The 22,456-nt window shown below is 38.9% G+C and overlaps 1 protein-coding gene across 33 annotated transcripts in view; it reads right to left on the reverse strand.

The window, feature by feature from the left end:
• Positions 1 to 22,456, reverse strand: part of SYNE1 (spectrin repeat containing nuclear envelope protein 1) — a 492,315-nt gene that overhangs the window by 274,538 nt on the left and 195,321 nt on the right. For all 33 annotated transcript variants that reach the window (XM_060419830.1, XM_060419826.1, XM_060419828.1 and 30 more), the window contains 10 exons: positions 21,122 to 21,309; positions 20,647 to 20,770; positions 17,960 to 18,126; positions 15,353 to 15,506; positions 12,714 to 13,342; positions 9,982 to 10,161; positions 7,828 to 7,978; positions 7,180 to 7,338; positions 5,665 to 5,847; positions 1,593 to 1,694 (listed from right to left, as the gene is read on the reverse strand). In XM_060419830.1, coding sequence (XP_060275813.1) covers positions 1,593 to 1,694; positions 5,665 to 5,847; positions 7,180 to 7,338; positions 7,828 to 7,978; positions 9,982 to 10,161; positions 12,714 to 13,342; positions 15,353 to 15,506; positions 17,960 to 18,126; positions 20,647 to 20,770; positions 21,122 to 21,309 — 2,037 coding nt within the window. The remainder of the gene's footprint in view (positions 1 to 1,592; positions 1,695 to 5,664; positions 5,848 to 7,179; positions 7,339 to 7,827; positions 7,979 to 9,981; positions 10,162 to 12,713; positions 13,343 to 15,352; positions 15,507 to 17,959; positions 18,127 to 20,646; positions 20,771 to 21,121; positions 21,310 to 22,456) is intronic.

The following is a 22,456-nucleotide window of genomic DNA, read 5'->3' on the forward strand; positions in this document are numbered from 1 at the left end:
ACAGGCAGGACAGTGGTGAGCACCACTGGGAGCTGGCCTCTCTGCTTTCTGGGCTGGGTGAGTTCACATTCATTCCTGTCACAGGCCTCGTGTGTGGGGCTTTCTGAGGCTCCCCTCACTGCTGCCCCTCCTACTGAAGTTCCCCAGAGACAGGCAACACATTCCTCTCAAGTTCTTTACTTCCTCCTTGTGCAGCCTTACGGCATCTCTAAATCCCTGCTGGAGGCCTGTTCATCACCCAGAAAGCCTCTTAAGCCTGCAGAAAGCCTCTGCAGGACCCTGAGATGCCCACACCGAAGCTCTTCTCTTACCTTTCCTTTCATCATTCACTTCCGGGCCAGAGGTCACACACTGGCATTTCACCCCAGATGACTCTGAGATGTAGGCCACTCAAAACAATCATGTATCCTTGGCAAACACATCAGCAGTCAGCCAGCCTGTCTCCCACCCTTAATGTTTTTTGTGGGGGATTAGATACTAGTCTCCTGTGTCTGCCAACCGCACAGGGCACGTGTCATGCTCTCCAGACAGTATCACTGAAATCCTTTCTGTTTTGAGGTAAGGTGCAGGGACCTCCACATTTCCTCCATGGGCATGGGTAGGAGTGTGTGTGTGTGCATGTGTGTGTGAAAGAGAGTGAAAGAGAGAAACAGGGCACAACAGTAGCTCTCTCAAAAAACCCTGCCTCCATCTTCACTCTGCCAAAATCCAACTGTCGTCCATTTATGCCCTTGATGAGCACAAGCTCTCCTATTTAATTTTGCTGATTATTAGCACCCCTTTTGCCTATTCTTGCTTCAGGTGAAGCATCTAACCTTCTGGTACAAGTATATCATCCACCGATATAACTAACTGATAGATAAACAGTCTTGGGCCAGAGCAAAAGTACAGGTGATCAAACAAGATTGATCGGTTAGTAAGAAACAGTAGATAAAGGAGAAAGGCAATATAAGAAGAGAGAAAATATAGAGAAAATGAAAGCAGCAACAAATAGCTTAAAGTAATGAGTTAGAACTCCTGGCCCTGAGAACTGGTGCTGGCTGTGCCCAAGCTCCCTCACTGAAGCACCCCCGGTTCCTGGTCAAACCCTGTCTGCCTGGCCTGCCTCCAGTACCTGTGGATTTATGCCATCTAAAGAGCCTTGTGGAATGAAGGGAGACATTGTGATGGTAATCCCTCCAAATGCAATTATTCAGTAAGAAGGATTAGAAAAATATGAATTAGGATATCAATATTCATAAATATGTCTGTCTAGACTTAAAATTGTCCTTGAGGAAAGCTGAATGCTATGACTTCCAAAATTTAGTAAGGGAAAAAAGAACTAATCTTATTATAATATTTGGGTTGGAACTAGCACCAGGAATTCTAAAGATGCTGTATTTTGACTCTCATGTCTGATAAGGTCCATGTGTCTGCTTGGAATTATGACAATGATAACAATAAGAATATACACACACATACACATATACATGCACTTATAAATAAATACATAGAATGTGTATATATACACACACACATATATACACACACACTTTTTTGAGGATTTATATTAATAGTATATAGAGTTATCACAAACTTGATGGAGCGCTTACCTGAAGGTCTGGAGGTGTTTCTGGATTTTTAGTTAATTCTTTAAGATCATTAACTTTGGAACGAAGTTCTTCTAATCTCAATGTTTTCTTTTTAACTTCAGACTGCCAGGTAAAAGACAAAGGGGAAAAACATAACTTATCAACTAATTACATGTCGTAAACAACTAAAGACATGTTTTACTTGGCATTTCATAATTTCAAGCATTAACTCTGTCAAAAAGACCCAACTTTAACCCAGGGTAAAAAAACAAAAAACAAAATTCTGCTCCATTTTCTGAGGATTCTCATTATTTGTGAATGTGGAAAAATATCATCATTAACTTTCACTGGGAATGTAAGGGAGTATGCAGAACTTTCTTCCCACCCTCTTTTATTGGGGAAAATAAAAACTTCTGGAAAAAATTAAACACTAACCGAAAGTCTTGAGTCAGTGGGAATTTTCAGCAGACTAACTGTCGTTTACTTATTAGCATTAATATCACTGGCTACTATGGCAGCATTTAAGTCTTAGGGAAGCATTTCAAAACAAATACACATCAGGAGTGCCTCTTTATTACTGCAGACTATATGAAATATAGTATGCATTACAGTATGTATTACATATATATAATGTAATATAATATGTATAATATATGTAATACAGTCTACAGTATTTGAAGAAATACTTCGATTAGAAATTTCAAGGGTATTTAAAACAGAATTCAGGTTAATTAGGAATTGACATCTAACATTCTGCCTTTTGCCTTCTTTTGTTCCCTCCCATCAACACTAACACAAGAAGAAAAAAGAATAACCAGAGAATCATTATGGAACAAATTAGATGCTTGGAAACCTCAATATTTATCTGGACCCACGAAAGTGAAAGTATTATCCGCTCAGTCGTGTCCGATTCTTTGCGATCCCGTGGACTGTAGCCTGTCAGACTCCACTCTCCATGGAATTCTCCATGGACCCATGAAGGAACATTTAGTAAAGTGTCCCTTTCAACTGAAATGTGGTATTGCGGTGCTTTGTAGATACTAACAAACCTCCTGATGTCTTCAATCTAGAAAGCAGTTTCCTCACCCAGGAAGAAATTTCCTGTCAGGCCCACTGGCCTTCCCCAGGAGCAGCCTGGGCAATTAAGGGGTCACACATACACAGCTCCCCTTCATTTCCTGCATTGCAGCAACGAAACTGTTAGGCATGGAGCTGAATCCAGTTCACTAATCTTATTAACTGGTGCACCACAGAGAGCAACATAAAAAACTGATCTCTGTGAGTGATCAGATCTGACTTTGTGAATGTGGCTGACACCCACTGGCTCCTTGTATCCCAGAGGTGAGCAGCAGGAGCATCCTCCAGACGCGTTGAACAACTGGCCCAGACTTACAGCACTGACCACCATTTTGAGCTACAACATGATGCCATAGCACGAGGAGCTGGAAGTACCATGTGGTTGCACATATTCTGCAGTATTTTCATCGTATAATGAATGTCAGTTACTTCAGAACTGAGATAATTGCTGAAAAGTAATGAGGAAGTGATAAGTTTTAAAAATTTATTGCTTTCATTTTTAATACAGTGTCTTTACTAATATCAGTTCAGTTCAGTCATTCAGTTGTGTCTAACTCTTTGTGACTCCATGGACTGCAGCATGCCAGGCTTCCCTGTCCATCACCAACCACCGGAGCCTACTTAAACTCACGTCCATCATGTCGGTGATGCCATCCAAGCATCTCATCTTCTGTCGTCCCCTTCTCCTCCTGCCCTCAATCTTTCCCAGCATCAGAGTCTTTTCCAATGAGTCAGTTCTTTGCATCAGGTGGCCAAAGTATAGGAGTTTCAGCTTCAGCATCAGTCCTTCCAATGAACATTCAGGACTGATCTCCTTTAGGATAGATTGGTTGTATCTCCTTGCAGTTCAAGGGACTCTCAAGAGTCTTCTCCAGCACCATAGTTCAAAAGCATCAATTCTTCAGTGCTCAGCTTTCTTCATAGTCCAACTCTCACATCCATACATGACCACTGGAAAAACCATAGCCTTGACTAGATGAACCTTTGTTGGCAAAGTAATGTCTCTGCTTTTTAATATTCCATCTAGGTTGGTCATAACTTTTCTTCCAAGGAGCAAATGTCTGTTAATTTCATGGCTGCAGTCACCATCTGCAGTGAATTTGGAGCCCAAGAAAAGAAAGTTTCTCACTGTTTCCATTGTTTCCCCATCTATTTGCCATGAAGTGATGGGGCCAGATGCTATGATCTTTGTTTTCTGAACGTTGAGTTTTAAGCCAGCTTTTTCACTCTCCTCTTTCACTTTCATGAAGAAGCTCTTTAGTTCTTCCCTTTCTCCCATAAGGGTGGTGTCATCCGCATATCTGAGGTTGATATAGCTATTTACAATTTAATTTTTTATATTTATTTATTCGGCAGCATGGTCATCTTAAGTGCTGCACATGAGATCTTTGTTGCATCATGTAGAATCTTTCCTTGTGGTGCATGGACTCTCTAGTTGTGGCCTGAAGGCTCACTAATTGCAGCATATGGGCTCCAGAACACTCAGGCTCAGTAGTTGCGGCTCTCGGGCTTAGCTGCTCTGCAGCATTTGGGATCTTATAATAGTTCTCCGATTAGGGATCAAACCCATGTCTCCTGCATTGCAAGGCGGAACCTTAACTGCTGGACCAGCAGAGAAGTCCCTAAACTTAATTTTAAATAATGATTGTGTTTAGCACTTGCAAAGTTCCTGAAAATGTAACAATTGACTTTTGTGAGCTGGTGCAAGCTGTACTCTAGCACACACCACTGTCTGAGCTGTTATGTTAATTTAACATCAAAGATAACACCTAAACAGGCTGTGCGATCCCTCTCCTGACTGTACTTTTAGTCTGAATAATTTGTTCTTATTTGTTTGATTTTAGAAACAGGGATAATCTATAGCATGTTCTTGGGGTCAAAGACAGGTGATAACTTAGGACATACAGATGATTCAGCTACATTGCATTCAGACTGCAGTCACCTTTTCAGGTGTCTGTGAAGGTCCAACCATGTGCCAGGCCCTGGGCTGGAGCCCTGAAGACAGAATGCGAACAGTCTCTTCTCTCACCAAGGGCGCAGTCAGTCCCATGCTTTGTGAGACAGGTTACCTCTGATTACTCTATTTCCTCTTACCTTGCTTTATTTTTCATCATGGCCCAGTTACTGCTTGACAGTTTACATATGATATATGATGTAATGCAGATACTGTGAATACCATGAGGGTAGTAACTTTGTTTTAGTAGTAAATTCTCAATGTCTAAAACAGTGCTTGTCATATTTTAGGTGCTCATTGGGAATCTGATGAAAGGATGAATACATGAATGCAAGAAATGGGAATAAAATGAGTTATTAAATTGATCACCAGAACTTTAGAAGCCTACTTTCCATGGAAGCCTGTGACACTCCAGTCTCCACTTCTCTTCTATTTCTGAAAAGCTAGTGGAAGAATCTAGCACCTAACATAAGTGGTCGGGGTGTGGTGACTGTTCAGTTAACATTTTGTTTGAATAAAGAAAGAATACATAATAAATATTATTAGGTTATGAACACTTTCCATTTGATTCTCTGATAGGAAGGTGCCATAATCTCAGAAGAATGGGACAAAATATAGATTCGATGAATCTTTACTAGTCTATTAATACTTTAAGTAAAAGAGCCTCAGTTAAGAAGTGGTAAAGACACACAGAAGAAAACACCTCTCGTATCAGTAGTCTGTTCAACATTCAAGTAAAAGAATATGATAATTAAGAGTTTTATTACACTCATATTTGTCTTAAAAGGAAGAATTAGCTTTATTTTTCTCCCCAGTGGTCTGTTTTCTTTTTTAAAAAATTGAAGTACAGTTGACTTACAATGTCATGTTACTTCAAGTGTACAGCAAAGTGATTCAGTTGTACATACATATGTATCTATTTTTCAGATTACTTTCTCATATAGGTTGTTACAGAATATTGAGTATAGTAGGTGTCCTGAAAGCAATTACAAAAGACAATTTTTTCATATTCTCGTCAATGATGGACCACGAGCTCACATAGGAAGGTTGCAGTCATTTTACCTCAAATTCTTTCAGGAATTCTTCTGCTCTAAGGCTGTCATTCAGGTTGCTGATGCTTTCGGTCATCTGTGGAACAGAATGGTTTGACCATCCGTCGATCTCATCTTTACTTGTAAGTACATCATCCCAGATAGACAGGCTTACCCTCAACCTGTCCATGCTCTCCTCAATCTTCTCTGATATCTGGGACAGAAAAGAAAGACCTTATCATTAAATCCAAGGCTTTAAGATGCTCTCTGGCCACTGAAGTAGTAAATCTGCCTATTCCGACAGAAAAACAAAGTTTTATGAAAATTTTTTGTTGTTGTTTTTGTTATTGTTACTTGCAATGCTGAGATATAAAAATATGCATAATTAGACTTGGATATATTTATAGAATAAGTAAATACATAAGACAGCAACCAACTCTGCATGGTTAAAGTGTTCCTGTTTAACAATTTAACAATTCTTGTCATACTAAGAATGCCATTTTATTTTATTTTTTATTTTTTGGCCGTGCCATGCGACATACAGGATCTTAATTCTCTATAGTGATAAAACTCATGCCCCTTGTATTGGAAGTGCAGAGTCTTAACCCTGGGACCACCAGGGAAGTCCTAAGAATGCCATTTTTTAAAAGTGTAGGCAGATAAAGTTTTCCCAAGTCCCTAAATTATCTCATTATAATATGCAAATATCAATATCTAACTTCGGTAATTTAGCTTAAGTGAAGGAATCCACTGTAACTTAAACTTATGAACCTAGATACTAAAATAAGAGGGCAGGGGTAACAGAATCACAGGATTTATGTGCTGGAAAACAATGTAATACATGTAGATTGAGATGTAGAGCTCCAGAGAAATCAAGTATCTTCTTGTATAACACAGGCACACAGCTAACAAATAACAGAGCAAGAACTAAAAGCCAAGGATGTAAATTCCAGTGGTTTTCAATGCACAATTACAGTCTTATTACTTTATTTTATATTACAGTTTAATATCCTGAAAGATGTTTAAAAATTATTCTTCTATTTTATCCATGATCCCAGAGTATGTAAAAGAAAAACAAAGTTATTAATATGTTATGACTGAAGCTATCATGTGAAATTCTAGAAAATCTGCCAATAAGTTTTAACAAAACAAATAAATTTTTAACTATGTATAAATTCTATGTAAACTATTTTCCTTTAGAGCATGATTTTGAATTTAGTATTAAAAGTTAACAATGAAAGTCACATTTCTAAATTATCCTTTTGCCCAAAAATGTGATTGAAAAATGTAAATATTTAAATTATTCATCTTCCCCCAGTGGCTCAGCAGTAAAGAATCTGCCTGCAATGCAGGAGTCCCGGCTTCAATCCCTGGGTTGGAAAGATCCTCTGGAGGAAGGCATGGCAACCCACTCCAGTATTCTTGCTTGGCAAATCCCATGGCCAGAGGAGCCTGGCGGGCTACAGTGCATAGGGTCACAGAGTCGGACACGACTGAAATGACCACGCACGCAAACTGTTCATAGAATCACAGAGGATGAGCTTACATCTAGCCATTTGTCCACTGTGCTTTCCAGGTCTGTTTTCACCACGATGAAATCACCACTGTGAATTTTTTTCAGCTCAGACAGCAACTGTTTTCCTTTACTGGTAAAGTTATCCAAATCTTTCTGTTTATTACACATTTCATTCTTGGCAGCTTCATGCTGTGGACATAAATGTTTCCTTAGTTAATAAAACAGCCAGTAATAAGTCAAGTATTTAGAATCATTTGTCTTTAAAAAATTTAATTTGTGGTTGACCTTAAGCAGAAACCAGTGGTAATAATGAAAAAAATATATAATTTTCTTGAATTGCGATGATCCTAGGATATAAGTATTCATAAAAAATAAAGGTTGAGCTTGTCAGCATGAATTAGCTATCTCTAAATATACTCATTGGAAAAGACTGATGCTGGGAGGGATTGGGGGCAGGAGGAGAAGGGGACAACAGAGGATGAGATGGCTGGATGGCATCACTGACTCGATGGATGTGAGCCTGAGTGAACTCTGGGAGGTGGTGATGGACTGAGTGACTGAACTGAACTGAACTGAACTGAAATATACTGTCAAGAGTCAAAAAGAGTATGAGTAAACAACAAATCTACTGAAAAGTCTAAAAAATACAATATGTCTAAATACATTGTGAATTATTACCTTTGATAAAGCCCACTTAAGGTCTTCCTGATCTTTTACAGTAGTTTTGGTTGCAATCACATTGCTGGCACTTTCTAGGACTTTTGTTATGGCTGACTTCAAATTCTGATACTCTCTCATTAAATCAATAAGTCCACAGCATTGACCCTGGCTGTAATAATGAAGAAAATACATCATTTATTGTCACATATCAGTATCGGGAAGAGTTCCCTATGATTGACTTGATACATAACTGCACTGCTGTATTTTGATGAGTGCTGGAATGAAGGGAAAACCATATTTTTACTGAACTGAGGCCAAAAGCATTCTGGTCAGTCGGACAACTCTAGTGTCCAAAATGGTCTCCACGAATGAAGAATCCACACAGCCATTAGCCATAGACATTAAAACAAAGTCTGCTAAATTAAAAAAAAATTTCTTCAAATGAACTTACTTACAAAACAGAAAGAAACTCACAGAAAACGAATTTAAGGTTGCTGGGGGAAGGGATAGTTAGGGTGTTTGGGAAGGTCATGTACACACTGCTATATTCAAAACTGATAATCAGCAAGCACCTATTGTATAGCACGTGGAACTCTACTCGATGTTTTGTGGAAGCCTGGATGGGAAGAGGGTTGGGGGACAATGGATACATGTGTATGTACGGCTGAGTCCCTTCGCTGTTCACCGGAAACTATCACAACATTGTTAATCTGCTATGCCCCAATATGAAATAAAAATATTTAGGTTTGAAAAAAAGCTTATAGTCTAGTAAGGAGCTCAGACATCGATAAAATAATTCCAAAAAGTGAAAAAAAATTTTTTTCCATGATTTAGTTACTTCATAGTTATATGTTGTAGGGAAGAAAACCCATCTGCCTCCCTGCCACAAAAAACAAAACAAAGAAAATATACTGCTCAATAATTAAAGTTCACATGAGATTTTCTTTTCTATTTAAATTATGCAAATTTTCATTGACTATGAGTCCCCTGAGAACGGCTAAAATATGAAATAGTTTTTGTTTAAAAGACTAAAATGCCTTTGAGCAAACAATTCTTCATCCAGGTATTTTTCCAAAGAAAAAGGTGTGCACTAAGATTTGGGTACAATTCTATTCTCTACAACATTATTTATAATAGGAGAAAAATTAGAAATAACCCCAAAGTTAAAAACGGGCCAATAACTGAATAAATTGTGATACATTCTTGTGATTGAATACCATGCAACCTCTACCAAATCACAATTTAGAGAATGTTTAATAACACAGAATAAAGTTCGTGCAGCAGGATTATATTTTTTAAAGTCGACATTAATAGTCTACAGTATAATAAAAAATTATGTACACATAAAAAAATAAATGTTTACAGTTGCTTTTGTAGTAATTCAAACTGGGAAGATCCCAAATATCTATCAACTGGTGAAAAAATCAACTTCAGTACACTTAGTAAATGGAATATCACTCAGCTGTTAAAAAAAAAGAATGCACTTTGTGGATACATGTCACAATGTACTTGTGCTCAGTAAAAGAAGGTATTTGACTAAGTGTGGTAAAAACTGATGTACACACGAAAAGTGAGCATGAGTGTTTAGAGATGCTTTATTTATAGTCATTCAGACTGGAAAGAATCCATTTATGTGTGATTCTAAGAAAGAAGACACTACAGAGACAGACGTCTGATCAACAGTTGCCAGGGGTTGGAAGCGAGGAAGGACTGATCACAATGAGACACGAGGGCATTTTTCAGGTGGTGCAACTCTTACTACTTAATAGTTGTAACATTTATGCAACTATATGAGTTTGTTAAACTCTTATAGTTTAAGGGTATACACTTAGGGTGAATTTTACTGTATGTAAATCATATGTCAATTATAAACAAATGTAACAAAACAAAAAAAGAAAATCAGTGGTAAAGACTCTCCTACTGGTACCCTGTAAACGCTGACAATTCTTACTTCCTAGTATCGAATTTTACATGCAATTGCTGTCTCAAGAAAACTTCCTCAATAAAATTCTGTAGGACTAAATTTTTAATGTTATTAAAGAGAGAGCGAATACCTAAGATGGCAAAAGATATTAAACTCTTGATCAGACCAACTCAAATCAACGGGCAATGGCCCCATGTCACAAAATAAATAGGAAGTTAAAAACAAAAACTGAGAAGTTTTTTACTTACTTTTCATGAATTAGTTTTTTGGTATCATCCCAGGTGACCTCTAAGCGGTTTATCTCCTTGTCAACCTCAGGTGCAAAGGCTACATCTTTCTGAGCAATTTGCTTAGCTTTATCTTTCAACCAACATAATTCATGCTCATGAGAATTCAATTCATCTTCTAACTGATTGAAGACTCTCAACCTGCAAATTAAAATGTTATTTTACTATTAGTTTACTACAAGTGTTGAACTACTATTTCCTTTCTGTAAATAAGGGCTACCCTGGTGGCTCAGACAGTAAAGAATCCACTTGCAATGCAGGAGACCTGGGTTTGATCCCTGGGTTGGGAAGATCCCCTGGAGAAGGGATAGGTTAACCACTCCAGTGTTCTGGTCTGGAGAATTCCTCTCAAGGACAGAGGAGCCTTGCAGGCTAAGTCCATGGAGTCACAAAGAGTTGGACACAACTGAGTGACTTTCACTTTCATAAATAAAGCATGCATATCAATAGCTAGGAAAGCTTTTAACACAGCAATTTATGTATATCAATGAATAAAGATGCTTTTACGGTTAATTTTGCATAAGTCAGACTGTAACTTAGAAAACATTTGAAGTCATTTTTACCACTGACCTTCAAACTTCTATTAAGTTTGTATTCTTTTTCTATTTTCTTTTGATGATATAAGAATTTCAAGACCAGGGCCAACATTTGAGGTTAAGTAGTTGAGTACGTATCACAAGGTCATTGGTAAGAAATTCTTCCATGCTGTGAGGTTTGATTCATATTAAAGTAATATTTAAAAATCACAGTCATTTCACTCAAAATAAAAATAGTTTTACTGAGCTTTACAATAAGTATGTTTTTAAAACTTTACCTATCTTTTTTTTTTTTTTAAGATTACCATAGAAAGGGTTTTTTTGGTCCTTAATATTTGAGTATTTGTAAAAAGTGCCCACGGAGAGGCAGCCATTGACTCTTTTAATTTTTGCAGTTTGGTATAGAGATGATTGTGTGCATTATCCCATTTAATTCCCCAAACAAAGTGGATAGGAACAGGTATTATCAATAGTCCCATTTCATAAGAAGATTTGTTCAAGGTCACCCAGTAATACCTAGGCATGGCATGACTGGAATTTAAAAAACTACCTAGTCCAGGCAACATTTTCCGTAGCCTCTGTACAACTTTGGTGAGTTTAGCGTTGTGTGTACTGAGGTGGCCCTTGAACCCAACCCAGGGCAACTTTAGCAGTTTCAGGATCTCCCGGTCAGCTTGGCCTGAGCAGGCTAGGGAGGGTCCTGCAGCACCAATCTTATTGCACATTTCCTGGGTGAACTCTTGGCTCCTTTGTCACACTTGGCTCTTCCTTCTATCCCTACTCTGGAGGCCATTTTTCCTTTCCAAATCTTATTTCCTTTTGTAAATTTTTTGTTAAAATAGTCAGATAGCTTATTGCCCATGAGGAATACAACCTCAGTAGCCATTATCACCTAAAAAACACCTTTAGCTTAATGTTTGATTCTGGTTAAAAGGAAGCAAATGGCAATGATCTTGACAGGGTCGATCTAATCCTTATCAATTATGGATGTCTTGGTATGACTCATCCCTGCTGTTTCTTTGCCCCCTGAAAAAATGGAAGAGAAAGTGATGCTGAGATGAGTGGGAGAAGTTCTAATAAGAAGGAAAAAAAGGATTGCAAGGAAGCCTATAGTAAAATATTGCTTAGAAAATTTACTGTAAAAACATACCTTTGACATCTTAGCTTCTCTATTAAACTTTTCTGACAAAACAACAAACTTTGCTTACATCTACTTCTCTGCCTTCTCCACACTTCTAAGCAAACTGTTAAAAGTAGCTGGGGAGAACCACCTTGTCAGGCTGATTGGTTCCACTTTAAGTGAACAAATATAAATCTCAAATGGCAGCATATCACTTACCAAGTGCCAGAGGCTTCCCTTCCATTTCTCGCCGCATTTTCTACCCACAGTTTCCTATCACTCACTGTCAACTAATGAATTCACTCCAGTACTTTCTCATAGTACTGGAAAAATTCCCTCATATTTTTCCACCAGAAATACAAATCCATTTCACTTCCTTTCTCCTCAGCTTGTCATTCTTGCTAACGAAGATGAGTCCCTTCTTCTATCAGCTAAAAACTGCTTAAAAATAGATAATATGATCAATATACTCTATTGTAAATAAGATCTCAAAATGGCTTATATATAGCTCTTAGGAAAGTCCTTAAGGAAAACGAAGACATTTTAGTACTTCTTAAGTGCTAAAATAGTCATTAATTTTATCCTACGGTGGCTAAGCCAGTAAAGAATCTGCATCCGAATCAAGAGACCTGGGTTCGATCCCTGGGTTGGGAAGATCCTCTGGAGAAGGGAATGGCTACCCACTCCAGTATTCTTGCCTGGAGAATTCCATGGACAGAGAAGCCTGCCAGGCTACAATCCATGGGGTTGCAAAGAGTCAGACACGACTGAGTGACTTTCATTCACTCATTCACATATATGCAAGCCCTGTGGCATGTGGGAATCTTAGTTGCCCGACCAGGAATCAATCTGTGTCCCCTGCAGTGGAAGTGTGGAGTCTTAACCACTGGGCCACCGGGGAGGTCCCCTCAAAATATTTTAGAAACAAGTAACTAAACATGGTACTATTATAGTTTTGCACAAGAGTTAATTCCAGAACAAATGAAAAGCAAAGGAATTAACTCTTGGCAACCGACTTCCAGGCAGTTGCCATTCACCTCTGTTGAAGCGCTTGTCGGGTTAGATCTTTCAGCCTCTCTCTGTCAGTCCTTTCTTCGATGTCCTCAATGCTTTTCAGCAGCTCCTCTTTCTGATCTCGGAAGGCCTTCTTCAATACTGCCAGGGCATCCGCCTCACTCTGCTTGGTTCCCAGAAGGTTCTGGATCCTCTCTAATTCCACGCTGAGGTGATCTGAGGTGGCTCTGCAGGATGTTCTCTGCTCAGAACCTCCACTTTTGAGATGGTACTGGGCTTTGGTAAGAAGGCCGTCGAGACTGATGGCAGCAGATTCTAGTGTTTTCACATTTCGAATAGCATCGTTTAGGTCCCTTTCTAATAAGTCAGACTGTTTCTTATTCATACTGTGGGTTGCTTCCACTGTTTGCCTCAGTTGGTGGAGACTCTCTGACAGAGAGGCGTGGCTCTGTAGGAATTTGGCCAGCTGGGACAGGGCATGCTGCCGCCTCTCCACAACCTGGCTGGCCTCCTCAAACAGCTGCAGGCAGTCCTCCGCCTTGCCCTGGAGAAGATGAAGGTCCTCGGCGCGGCTCAGGGCACCCAGCTTTGCCAGGTGACCCTGCAGACTCTGCAGTTCTCCCTTTTTGCTCTCTACTTCCGCCACGTGGTCCTGAAAGAGCAGAGAGAGTTAGTGATTCCCCAGATGCAGTGTGCTTAACTCACACAGATACAGATTTGTGATGTCAAGATATATTTTAAATGCAACGGATGGCATAGTACTTAAAGGTCAACTATGATGAATCTTGTAGAAACATTCTTAAAATTTCTCCTGTTTTGTTTATCTATATATTTCACATAAAACACAGCTCTCATTTGAAAATAATTCATTTCACAGAAAATAATTACCCCATGGACAGAAATAGTTACAAGAAATTATATATGGGTTTCCCAGGCAGTTCAGTGGTAAAGAATCTGCCTGTCAATGCAGGAGTCATGGGTTCAATCCCAGAGTAGGGAAGATCCCCTGGAGAAGGAAACGTCAACCTTCTCCAGTATTCTTGCCTGGGAAACACCATGAACAGAGGAGCCTGGTGGGCTACAGTCCATGGGGTCACAAAAGAGTCCTACGTGACTTAGCAACTAAACAACAAATATATATGTGTGTATGTATATAAATACATCATACATATATACTTTTAAAATCATCCAAATTTTCAATTTTTCTTTTAACTAACGTGCACACCACATGCTAAGTCACTTCAGTCGTATCTTACTCTTTGCGACCCCATGGACTGTAGCCTGCCAGATTTCTCTTCCCATGGGATTCTTCAGACAAGAATACTGGAGGGGGTGCCATGCCCTCCTCCATGGGATCTTCCTGACCCAGGGATTGAACCCATGCCTTTTAGGTCTCCTGCACTGGCAGGTGGGTTCTTTACCACTATTACCACCTGGGAAGCTATTTACCTATACATATATGCAGGATATAACTAAAATATTTACAGAATTAGCTGTACCTTAGAATAAATTCATCAGATTTTATTTAGAATTACTAACTTATGGAATTAGCTCTATGATCTATGATTCATGTTATATTAAGTTGGCCAAAAAGTTCATTCAGGTTTTTCCATAATGAACTTTTTGGCCAACACTTTAAATTTACATTTTATATATTATAATAATTCACTTACATGCAAATTATAATATATATTAGAGCTAAGCTCTATTATATATAACACATATATTTACATTTTACATATTATAGTAATAGATTTATATACATATTATAGTATTTATAATTAGAGCTAATATCAACAATTTCTAAGGAAGGAGTATAGAAACAGATTAACATTAATGCCTGTTCTCCTTAGCTTGACTACTAAACTTTTGAGGGCTTTTTTGAGCATTTACACTAGAAAATGTACAAATTCCCTCTCTGCCCCTTTGTGAGATAGATATTTTTAAAGCCTCTGGCCAATTTTACAACTCAGAATATCTTTCTCAGGGACTGGGGGAGCCATTTCTTTGGAATGTAAATCATTAAGGAAGATACCACCCCTGTCTTGTAACAGGAAGATACGATAAAATACTTTTCTTCCAGGTAAAACCAATTAGCAAACCCAGCATAGAGTTAGCACTCAATATTAAATGTTTTGTTACTAAATGTTGTTATAAACTTATTATATAGCTTATGTCCAACTATCCCAATGCTTGATGGTCAGAATCTTATTAAATATTTTATATTTTGATGCCTCAACAGCTGTTTTACATAAATTATAAATAAGGAAAATAAATCACGAATTTTAAATAACTTTCAAACTAAAGGGTAATTCAGAAAAACTCTATCACTAAAGCATCAGAATTCAGTATTAGTTTTCAGCACTGTAACAAAGCAAACTAGAAGTTTAAAAATGAACATTATCATATCATTCATTCTAGAAATCATTTGCTCTACTTTGAACGAGCAGTCTCTTAAGGTGGTTGCCTATTTTATCTGAAGTGGCTTTATGTGTTTAATTTGTCTGCATAACATGTTGCCTGGACCCATATACTCAATTATTAAAACATTTGCATATTAATAAGAAGTTAAATATGTTGCCAGTGTTCTTTAATGTTGCATCCCTTTATAATTCAAGAACTCTATTTTATGAATAAATTCTTCAGTCTTAACAAACTTTACCTTGTGCCGTGTAAGAGCTGCTTGATGGTCAACTATGCTTATCTCAGAAGTAGTTTGTAATTCACTGAGGAACAGCTTAATCCAGACAGAAAAGGAAAGCAGCAATTCATCAAATTGCTGGTGTTCGGCAACCACAGACTGAAGGAAGTTAATCCTATGTACAGAAAAGTGTTAACGTTAAAATGCCTCGCATCTGGACAGAAAAAATTAATGACATGTTTCTAATCAAGGGCAAAAGCAATGCTGTCATACACGGCCAGACCAGAACTCTTGACGTTTTCTACTTCTCAAGCCCCATATCTCTCCCCATCTCAGTTAACGTCCTCACCATGCACCCAGATGATTTTGCAAGTCACTCTTCATCCCCTTGTCTTTACCACCACGTCTGATCTGTGTTGATCTTGCCAGCACCCCGTCACGGTATGTTCTGTGCTCTTCTCTCCCTTTCTACACCCTGGCCTAAATCTCTTTATCTCTTGCCTCTACCAGCCTCCTTCCTGCCACCATGGCCTCCCTACCATCCACTTTGTAGGTAACAACCAGAAATTATCTTAATATAATCAGAACATCCCTGCCAAGCTTAAGCATGGGGGCAATTTTCTGTTGCATACAAGGAGGCAAAACTCCAAGGCTCCTTACTGTGGTCTGCAAGGGATCCCAAGTAATCAACTTCTCCGACCTCATCTGATACAGTGCTGCCCCATGCTTCACTCATCTCTGTTTCCTCAATATCCCAGCTCATGACTGTCTAAGAGCCTCTGCTCTTTTTTGTTCCCTCTGCCTGTATGTTTTGTCTCCAAAGTACCCCGAACATGCTTTGTATATAGTATTCAGATCTTAATCTGATGTCAAGTCCCCTGAGAGGCTTTGCTTGGCCACCCAATCTACAGCCCCTCCCATGTCATCCTATTTTGTTGTCTTCATATTACCGAACACCACTTGAAATGGTCTTGTTCATTCTTTTGATTAATGATCTATATATCTTCCCCTTCACCCAATAAGACATAGGTCTTGCTTTGCTTACTGCTATAAACTCAGTAACTAGGAAAGTACGTGGAATAGGGTCAGGGATCAATCATTGCTTGTGTAATGAATGAATTAGATCGACAATCAATAGGCGATCGGAGTTCAGAGCCCAAGGCTGGCATTAAGGATAACCTTAGGACTTCCATAGTGGTACAGTGGATAAGAATCTGCCTGCCAATGCAGGGGACACGCTTTTGATCCCTGGTCCGAGATAATTCCATCTGCTGTGAAGCAACTAAGCCTGTGCACCACAATTAACTGAGCCTGAGCCCAAGAGCCCAAGAGCCACAATGAGAGAAGTTGCCGCAATGAGAAGACTGCTCACCGCATCTAGAGTTGCCCCAGCTCACTGCAACTAGAGAAAAGCCTTCATGCAGCAAAGAACACCCAGCACAACCAAGATTAGGCAATTAACTAATTAAAAAAGAATAACACTTTAATAAAATATATTTGTTACAATGGCTCATACCCGAAGTTCAACTCTTTAAATAGAATCTCATGCTTTAATCCTTACAAAATCTTCTACATGTTATCTTTACATGCATAGATTATATTTTGAATGCTTTCATACATTTGTATCATTTGTAAAATACTTTTACTTTTTCTCCGGGAGGGTAGTGGAGGGCAGAGCCTTCTCTATTTTGTAGAAAGTTACTCATCTTTCAAGACTTTGGCACCAAAATCCTTTCGTCAGCCTTTCATGAACCCATTCAAATGTTCTTTGTCTTGGCTTCTGTAATATCCTGCACTCCCCTCTCATTGGGTTTCTTGTTATTCCCACGCTGATCTATAAAATACTTGCCCTTGGGTTTACTGATTTTTATGGTTTCAGTGTCTGATAGGTTGTCTCACACTCAACAGGTACCCAATAAATATTTGCTAATTGAGTATTTGAATGAATAGACAACAGAAAAATACAAGCTCCACAGAGGTAAAGAGAGGAACTCTGTTTACATTGCTAACCTCAGCACACAGACGAGTGTGCTACTCATTAAAACTCAGTAAATATTTGCTGAAAAATAAATTAAAAATTGACTAAAAAGGTTAACTTTTTTTCCACATTACATGGGTAATCAATACCAATTTAAGACAAAAACTTGTTTTCTGGCATATTAGAAATATGTAGATGTCAATTGTTAACCATCTAGTCAGTTAAGATTTAATCTATGTTTGTCTCCTTTTAATATGATAATAATAATTTTCCTGTTTTCTATAAGACTGGCATGAAATGGGAAAAATACATATCCTCTGTTGAGAAATATGTGAGGTAAAATTTTATTTACCATTTTTTTCCTATATATAAACAACTTGAGCAACAATAATTAAAACATGAGTAATCCTGCACTCTTTAATATCATTCAACTAATTTGATCATTTGCCTTGATTACAAGACAAATTTTGAACTGAGGGTCATTTGAAATACTAGTTTTAAGCACTTTGATTTATAAATGATGATTAGTTTTCTTCTCTTTATGCTCAAACAATGGGGTTAAGTAAAAGTAAACAAAACTAAGCTTGCTTAATTTATATGCTCACTGTTTTAAAAAATGAGCAAAACTAGAAGTTTGTTTGAAACCCAACCTTTTGCTAATTATCTGGGGCAAATCTCTCCATCTCTCATCCAACTGCTCCAATTGCAGTTTCATCATTTTCACATCATCTTTGGAGGCCACTGAGAAGAGGGATTCCTTTAGTTGCAATAGGTTGCTGTAGATGGAAGCCTGGGACACAACTTCATTTTGCAGCACCTGAGAGAAAAAGAATGGATTACAGATTTCATCCTAACAAGACTGATCAGGAAGGACCACACGACACAGGTGGTTGTTGTCCAAAGGCTTTGTGTTCTTGCAAAATGGAGGTCATTAGGACCAGGCGAAGAAGAGTTTTTATCCCCTTGATTTAGAATTGGATCCACTTAACCTCTAATGTAAGGCTTCCCAGGTGGCTCAGGGGTAAAGATTCTATGTGCCAATGCAGGAGACCCCAGAGACAAGGGTTCGATCCCTGGATTGGGAAAAATCCCTTGGAGAAGGATATGGCAACCTACTCCAGTATTGTTGCCTAGAAAATCCCATGGACAGAGGACTACAGTTCACGGGGCCCCAAAGAATCAGATGTGACTCAGCAACTGAGCACACACAGCACGACCTCTAATGCAATGTTAAAAATGCTTCTGAAACCCGAATTAGTTTTCCAACAGTCTGAGTTATATTGTTAGGCAAATTTAGAAGCTGTAGAGTTTCTTTCAGAATAAAGAAACTGAGTAGGTGAAAAGAATCAAAGAATAACCTGCTGAGGAAAAGCTATGCATATCTCTCAATGCCAGAGGTGCAAGTCTAGGAACTGGGAACATGGTGAGTCTCTGGGTTTAAAAATGACATTAGGCCAAAGCAGGGAGCTTAAAGGCTCTTCATTTTATTTTCATACAACAGAACAGGAAGCACTATATGGACAGCTGTAGCATGGCACATAGATGATGCTCTTTCCCCTTTGTAGGGAGGTCACATGTGTGATAAAACCACTCCAGTACTCTTGCCTGGAAAATTCCATGGATGCAGGAGCCTGATGGGCTGCAGTCCATGGGGTTGCTAAGAGTCGGACACGACTGAGTGACTTCACTTTCAATTTTCCCTTTCCACTTTCATGCATTGGAGAAGGAAATGGCAACCCACTCCAGTGTTCTTGCCTGGAGAATCCCAGGGAAGGGGGAGCCTGGTGGGCTGCCGTCTATGGGGTCGCACAGAGTCGAACACGACTGAAGGGACTTAGCAGCAGCCACAGCGTGGCACATAAATGATGCTCTTTCTCCTTTGCAGGGAGGTTAAATGTGTGATAAAAGCAAAATTGCTAAAGGTATCCAGGAAGGACTGTCTATGGAAGCCAGGAAAGATAACAAAGCAGAATCTGAGTAAGATGAAGGACACAAGGCCAGGAGGCTGGAACGTACATGGAAGGTTCAGACTGGGGCAGGGAGCAGCTTAGTTGACACAGTTCCTGTATGTGGGCCTGCAGCCCTCTTTGTAGCTAACTTGAATAGACCTGTTTTCCATTCAGAGACACGTAAGAATACATTTTGATATGGGCAGATAATTTTATGAACAGGAGCAATGACTTTCCCTCTTAGAATTCCCCACACTCTAACTGTAAGAAGATAAACGCCAGATTGCGGATTGTGGATTACCCAGACAGGACAGTTACCGGAGAGTTCTGAGCAGGAACTTTTGGAGAGATTAATGCAGAACTACTGCATTAATAAACTGTGTTTAATAAACTAGAAAAGCAAGAGAACCAAGAGCATGGGAAACCCTCAAAGTCAAATTAGGAGAACATCTGAAGCTGGGGGAATAGGACCAGAAGCTACAGGCGTGCACTGATGGAATTTTTAGAGAAGAAATTATGAAAAGTAAAAGAATCCATTTTCTTCTTAAGTGTTTTATAAAAGGGGAAGGGAGAAAATTGGGCTGCAAATCTGTTACACAATAAATCTCTTTGCTGAAGCAATTGTGCTTGTCGAATTTTCTGGCACAGATAGCATCACTTAAAGCAAGTTATTAATCTTCAGAAATCAGTAGCATTGTCTGTAGTTTCAATAATACTGAGAGATTCTTTAAAGTTTAAAAAGTTGGCTTCTTAAAGGATGTAATAAGCTAGAATTCTTCGTCTTTTGATCTCCTGTACTTTGCTTATTCACTTTTCAGCATCTTGCTTGAAAATAATCATTACTGTGACTTCTTTCTACATTGTATTACTTCTCTCTCTCTCTCTCTTTTTGTTAAACTTATCCCAAATTTATACAAATACAAAAGTATAAAGAATATAGCTATTATCCAATTTCAAAAACTATTCATTGAGGGATTTCCCTGGTTAGGACTCTGCGTTTCCATTACAAAGGGCATGAGTTTGATCCCTGGTTGGGGAACTAAGATCCCACATGCCGTTGAGTGCAGCCAAAAAAAAAAAAAAAAAATCACTCATTGAGAGTCAGCCTTGTTTCATCTATGTTTCCACCCACTTCTCCTTCAACTCCCTTGCCAGATAGTTTATATTCAAGTGCCAGACATTATGCTACAGGATTTTCTAGTATCCTGTGGAGAGTGGTCATCACAAAGTTTACTGTGACTTTGTCTTTCAGGTCAGGGCTGTTCTCTTTAGGATCACGAAATGAAAACAAGAAGCTAAGTTGGAGAGAAGGTTTGGTTCTTCATTTTGTTTTTACAATGCAGCCATGACAAAGAGCATTTCATTCCCTCGCACTTCCTTGAACTTGCCTGTATTGACTGAAGTTCACTCTCCACCTTGACTCTGTCTGCAGAAATGTCGGCTTCTGGTGAGCTGGCTATAGCTTCACACCGCTCTAACCAAGTCAAAAAGGTTGACAGTTCTTTCTCTAGCCTGTGGAAAGCAGAGATCAGAAACAAAGTCTTGCAAAATTATCATACGTGAAAACTAAACCTTTCTGAAGTCGGGGAGTTCAATAGTAACCATGATAAATGCCACAGTGTTGGTTGTCTTTTTCCGGGTGTGAAAGTCCAAAAACCTCTCTTTTTGCGTTTGTGTATGAACTTGCCCACAACTAGGGGACCTCATCTTATAATGAAGATCGGTGTCTTCGCATGGTAGGCACATGAGTTGAGGAGTTTTACGTGTGGGATGATCACTTCTCATGCCTCAAAGTTCAGAATTTTCCACTAAAGAGTAGCTATTGATACCCTGGCTGCCAATGGGAGAAGGAAGGCTGCTCACCTCTGCCAGCAGGCCAGCAGCTTCTCCAGCTCTGTCTGTCTCTCCTTCGCCCGACCGAGCAAACCCTCATAGCTCCGTTGCATGGTTGCAGCCTCCTGGATGGAGGCGTCTCTGTTGGATACCTTCCGAGCGCTGACTGACAGGGCAGCCACCGTGCTGGTCAGCGATTCCAGGGCCTGACAGAGATCCTGACGCAAGGGCGAAAGAGTGCAATAAAGTCCCAGCACCAAGGAAGGAGACCCGTATTTTCCCTTGAGACCAGTTACCACCAAACATTTCCCCAATGTCACAGTAAACAGTTGTGGTACTAAAAAATGTCTCTGGGTGTGATTTTCAGCAAGACAGAGTGACAATTACTTCATAAATGCAGAAGTCAAAGATGAGAACAGAAACTATTCCCCAAATAAGAAACTGTCCCTGTTTATTGGGATAATTTTAACTTTCCCTGAAGGATTTAGGTAATATGTGAACATTGTTAGTCATGTTACAGCGCAAGTATTTAAAAACACTATTCCTGATTTACAAGAGGTACATGCAGCATGCTGTAATTTTATTTAAAACATCTATGGGAAGTTATGACTGACATAGCTGACATCAAGAATCCATGATAACAACAATTAGGGTACCTGAGAATGTGGCAGGCACTGTGTTATACACATTACATACATTAAGTCATTTACTCTTCAGAAGAGCCCTAAGAGGTATGCTCTTTCATTATTCCCCATTTTATAGGTTAAAAAGTCAAGACAAAGAAAAACAACTTGGTTTAGGAAATCCAAAAGGTAAAAAAAAAAAAAAAGAATGCATTATTCTCTCTGGTACTCAACTGTTAATTTAGTTGTCTATTAAAACAATCCCATCAAATCCGATTTTCCTTTTTCTCATTTGGGGGTTAGTTCTTAAGAAATTGTATAAGTCACAATATAATGCATTTCTTACCATAAAAATTCAAATGATAGAAATTCCACTTGCCCTTCCAGTTGTGTTTTTGTCAATTGTTTGTTATTACTGCATCCTCTTCTCTGCGTTTATATACACATTTTCATGCATGCACACATGATAGGGATGCTACATATATATATATACACATATATATATATATTTGTTGGACGTTAATTTGAGCAAAGTCTGGGGGACAGTGAAGGACAGAAGAGCCTGGGGTGCTGCAGTCCGTGAGGTCACAAAGAGTCAGTCGTGATTCAGTGACTGTGCAACAGCAGCATATTTTTTGTGTTAATGAACACACTTCTTTTGAGTATCTTTGCCCATGTTCCCTTGCTTTGCTCCTTCCTCTAAATTCTGCCAGAAGCATCTGTTGCTTTGCAACATATCTCA

Source organism: Ovis aries, chromosome 8, assembly GCF_016772045.2.
Source record: "Ovis aries strain OAR_USU_Benz2616 breed Rambouillet chromosome 8, ARS-UI_Ramb_v3.0, whole genome shotgun sequence".
Taxonomy (NCBI): domain Eukaryota; kingdom Metazoa; phylum Chordata; class Mammalia; order Artiodactyla; family Bovidae; genus Ovis; species Ovis aries.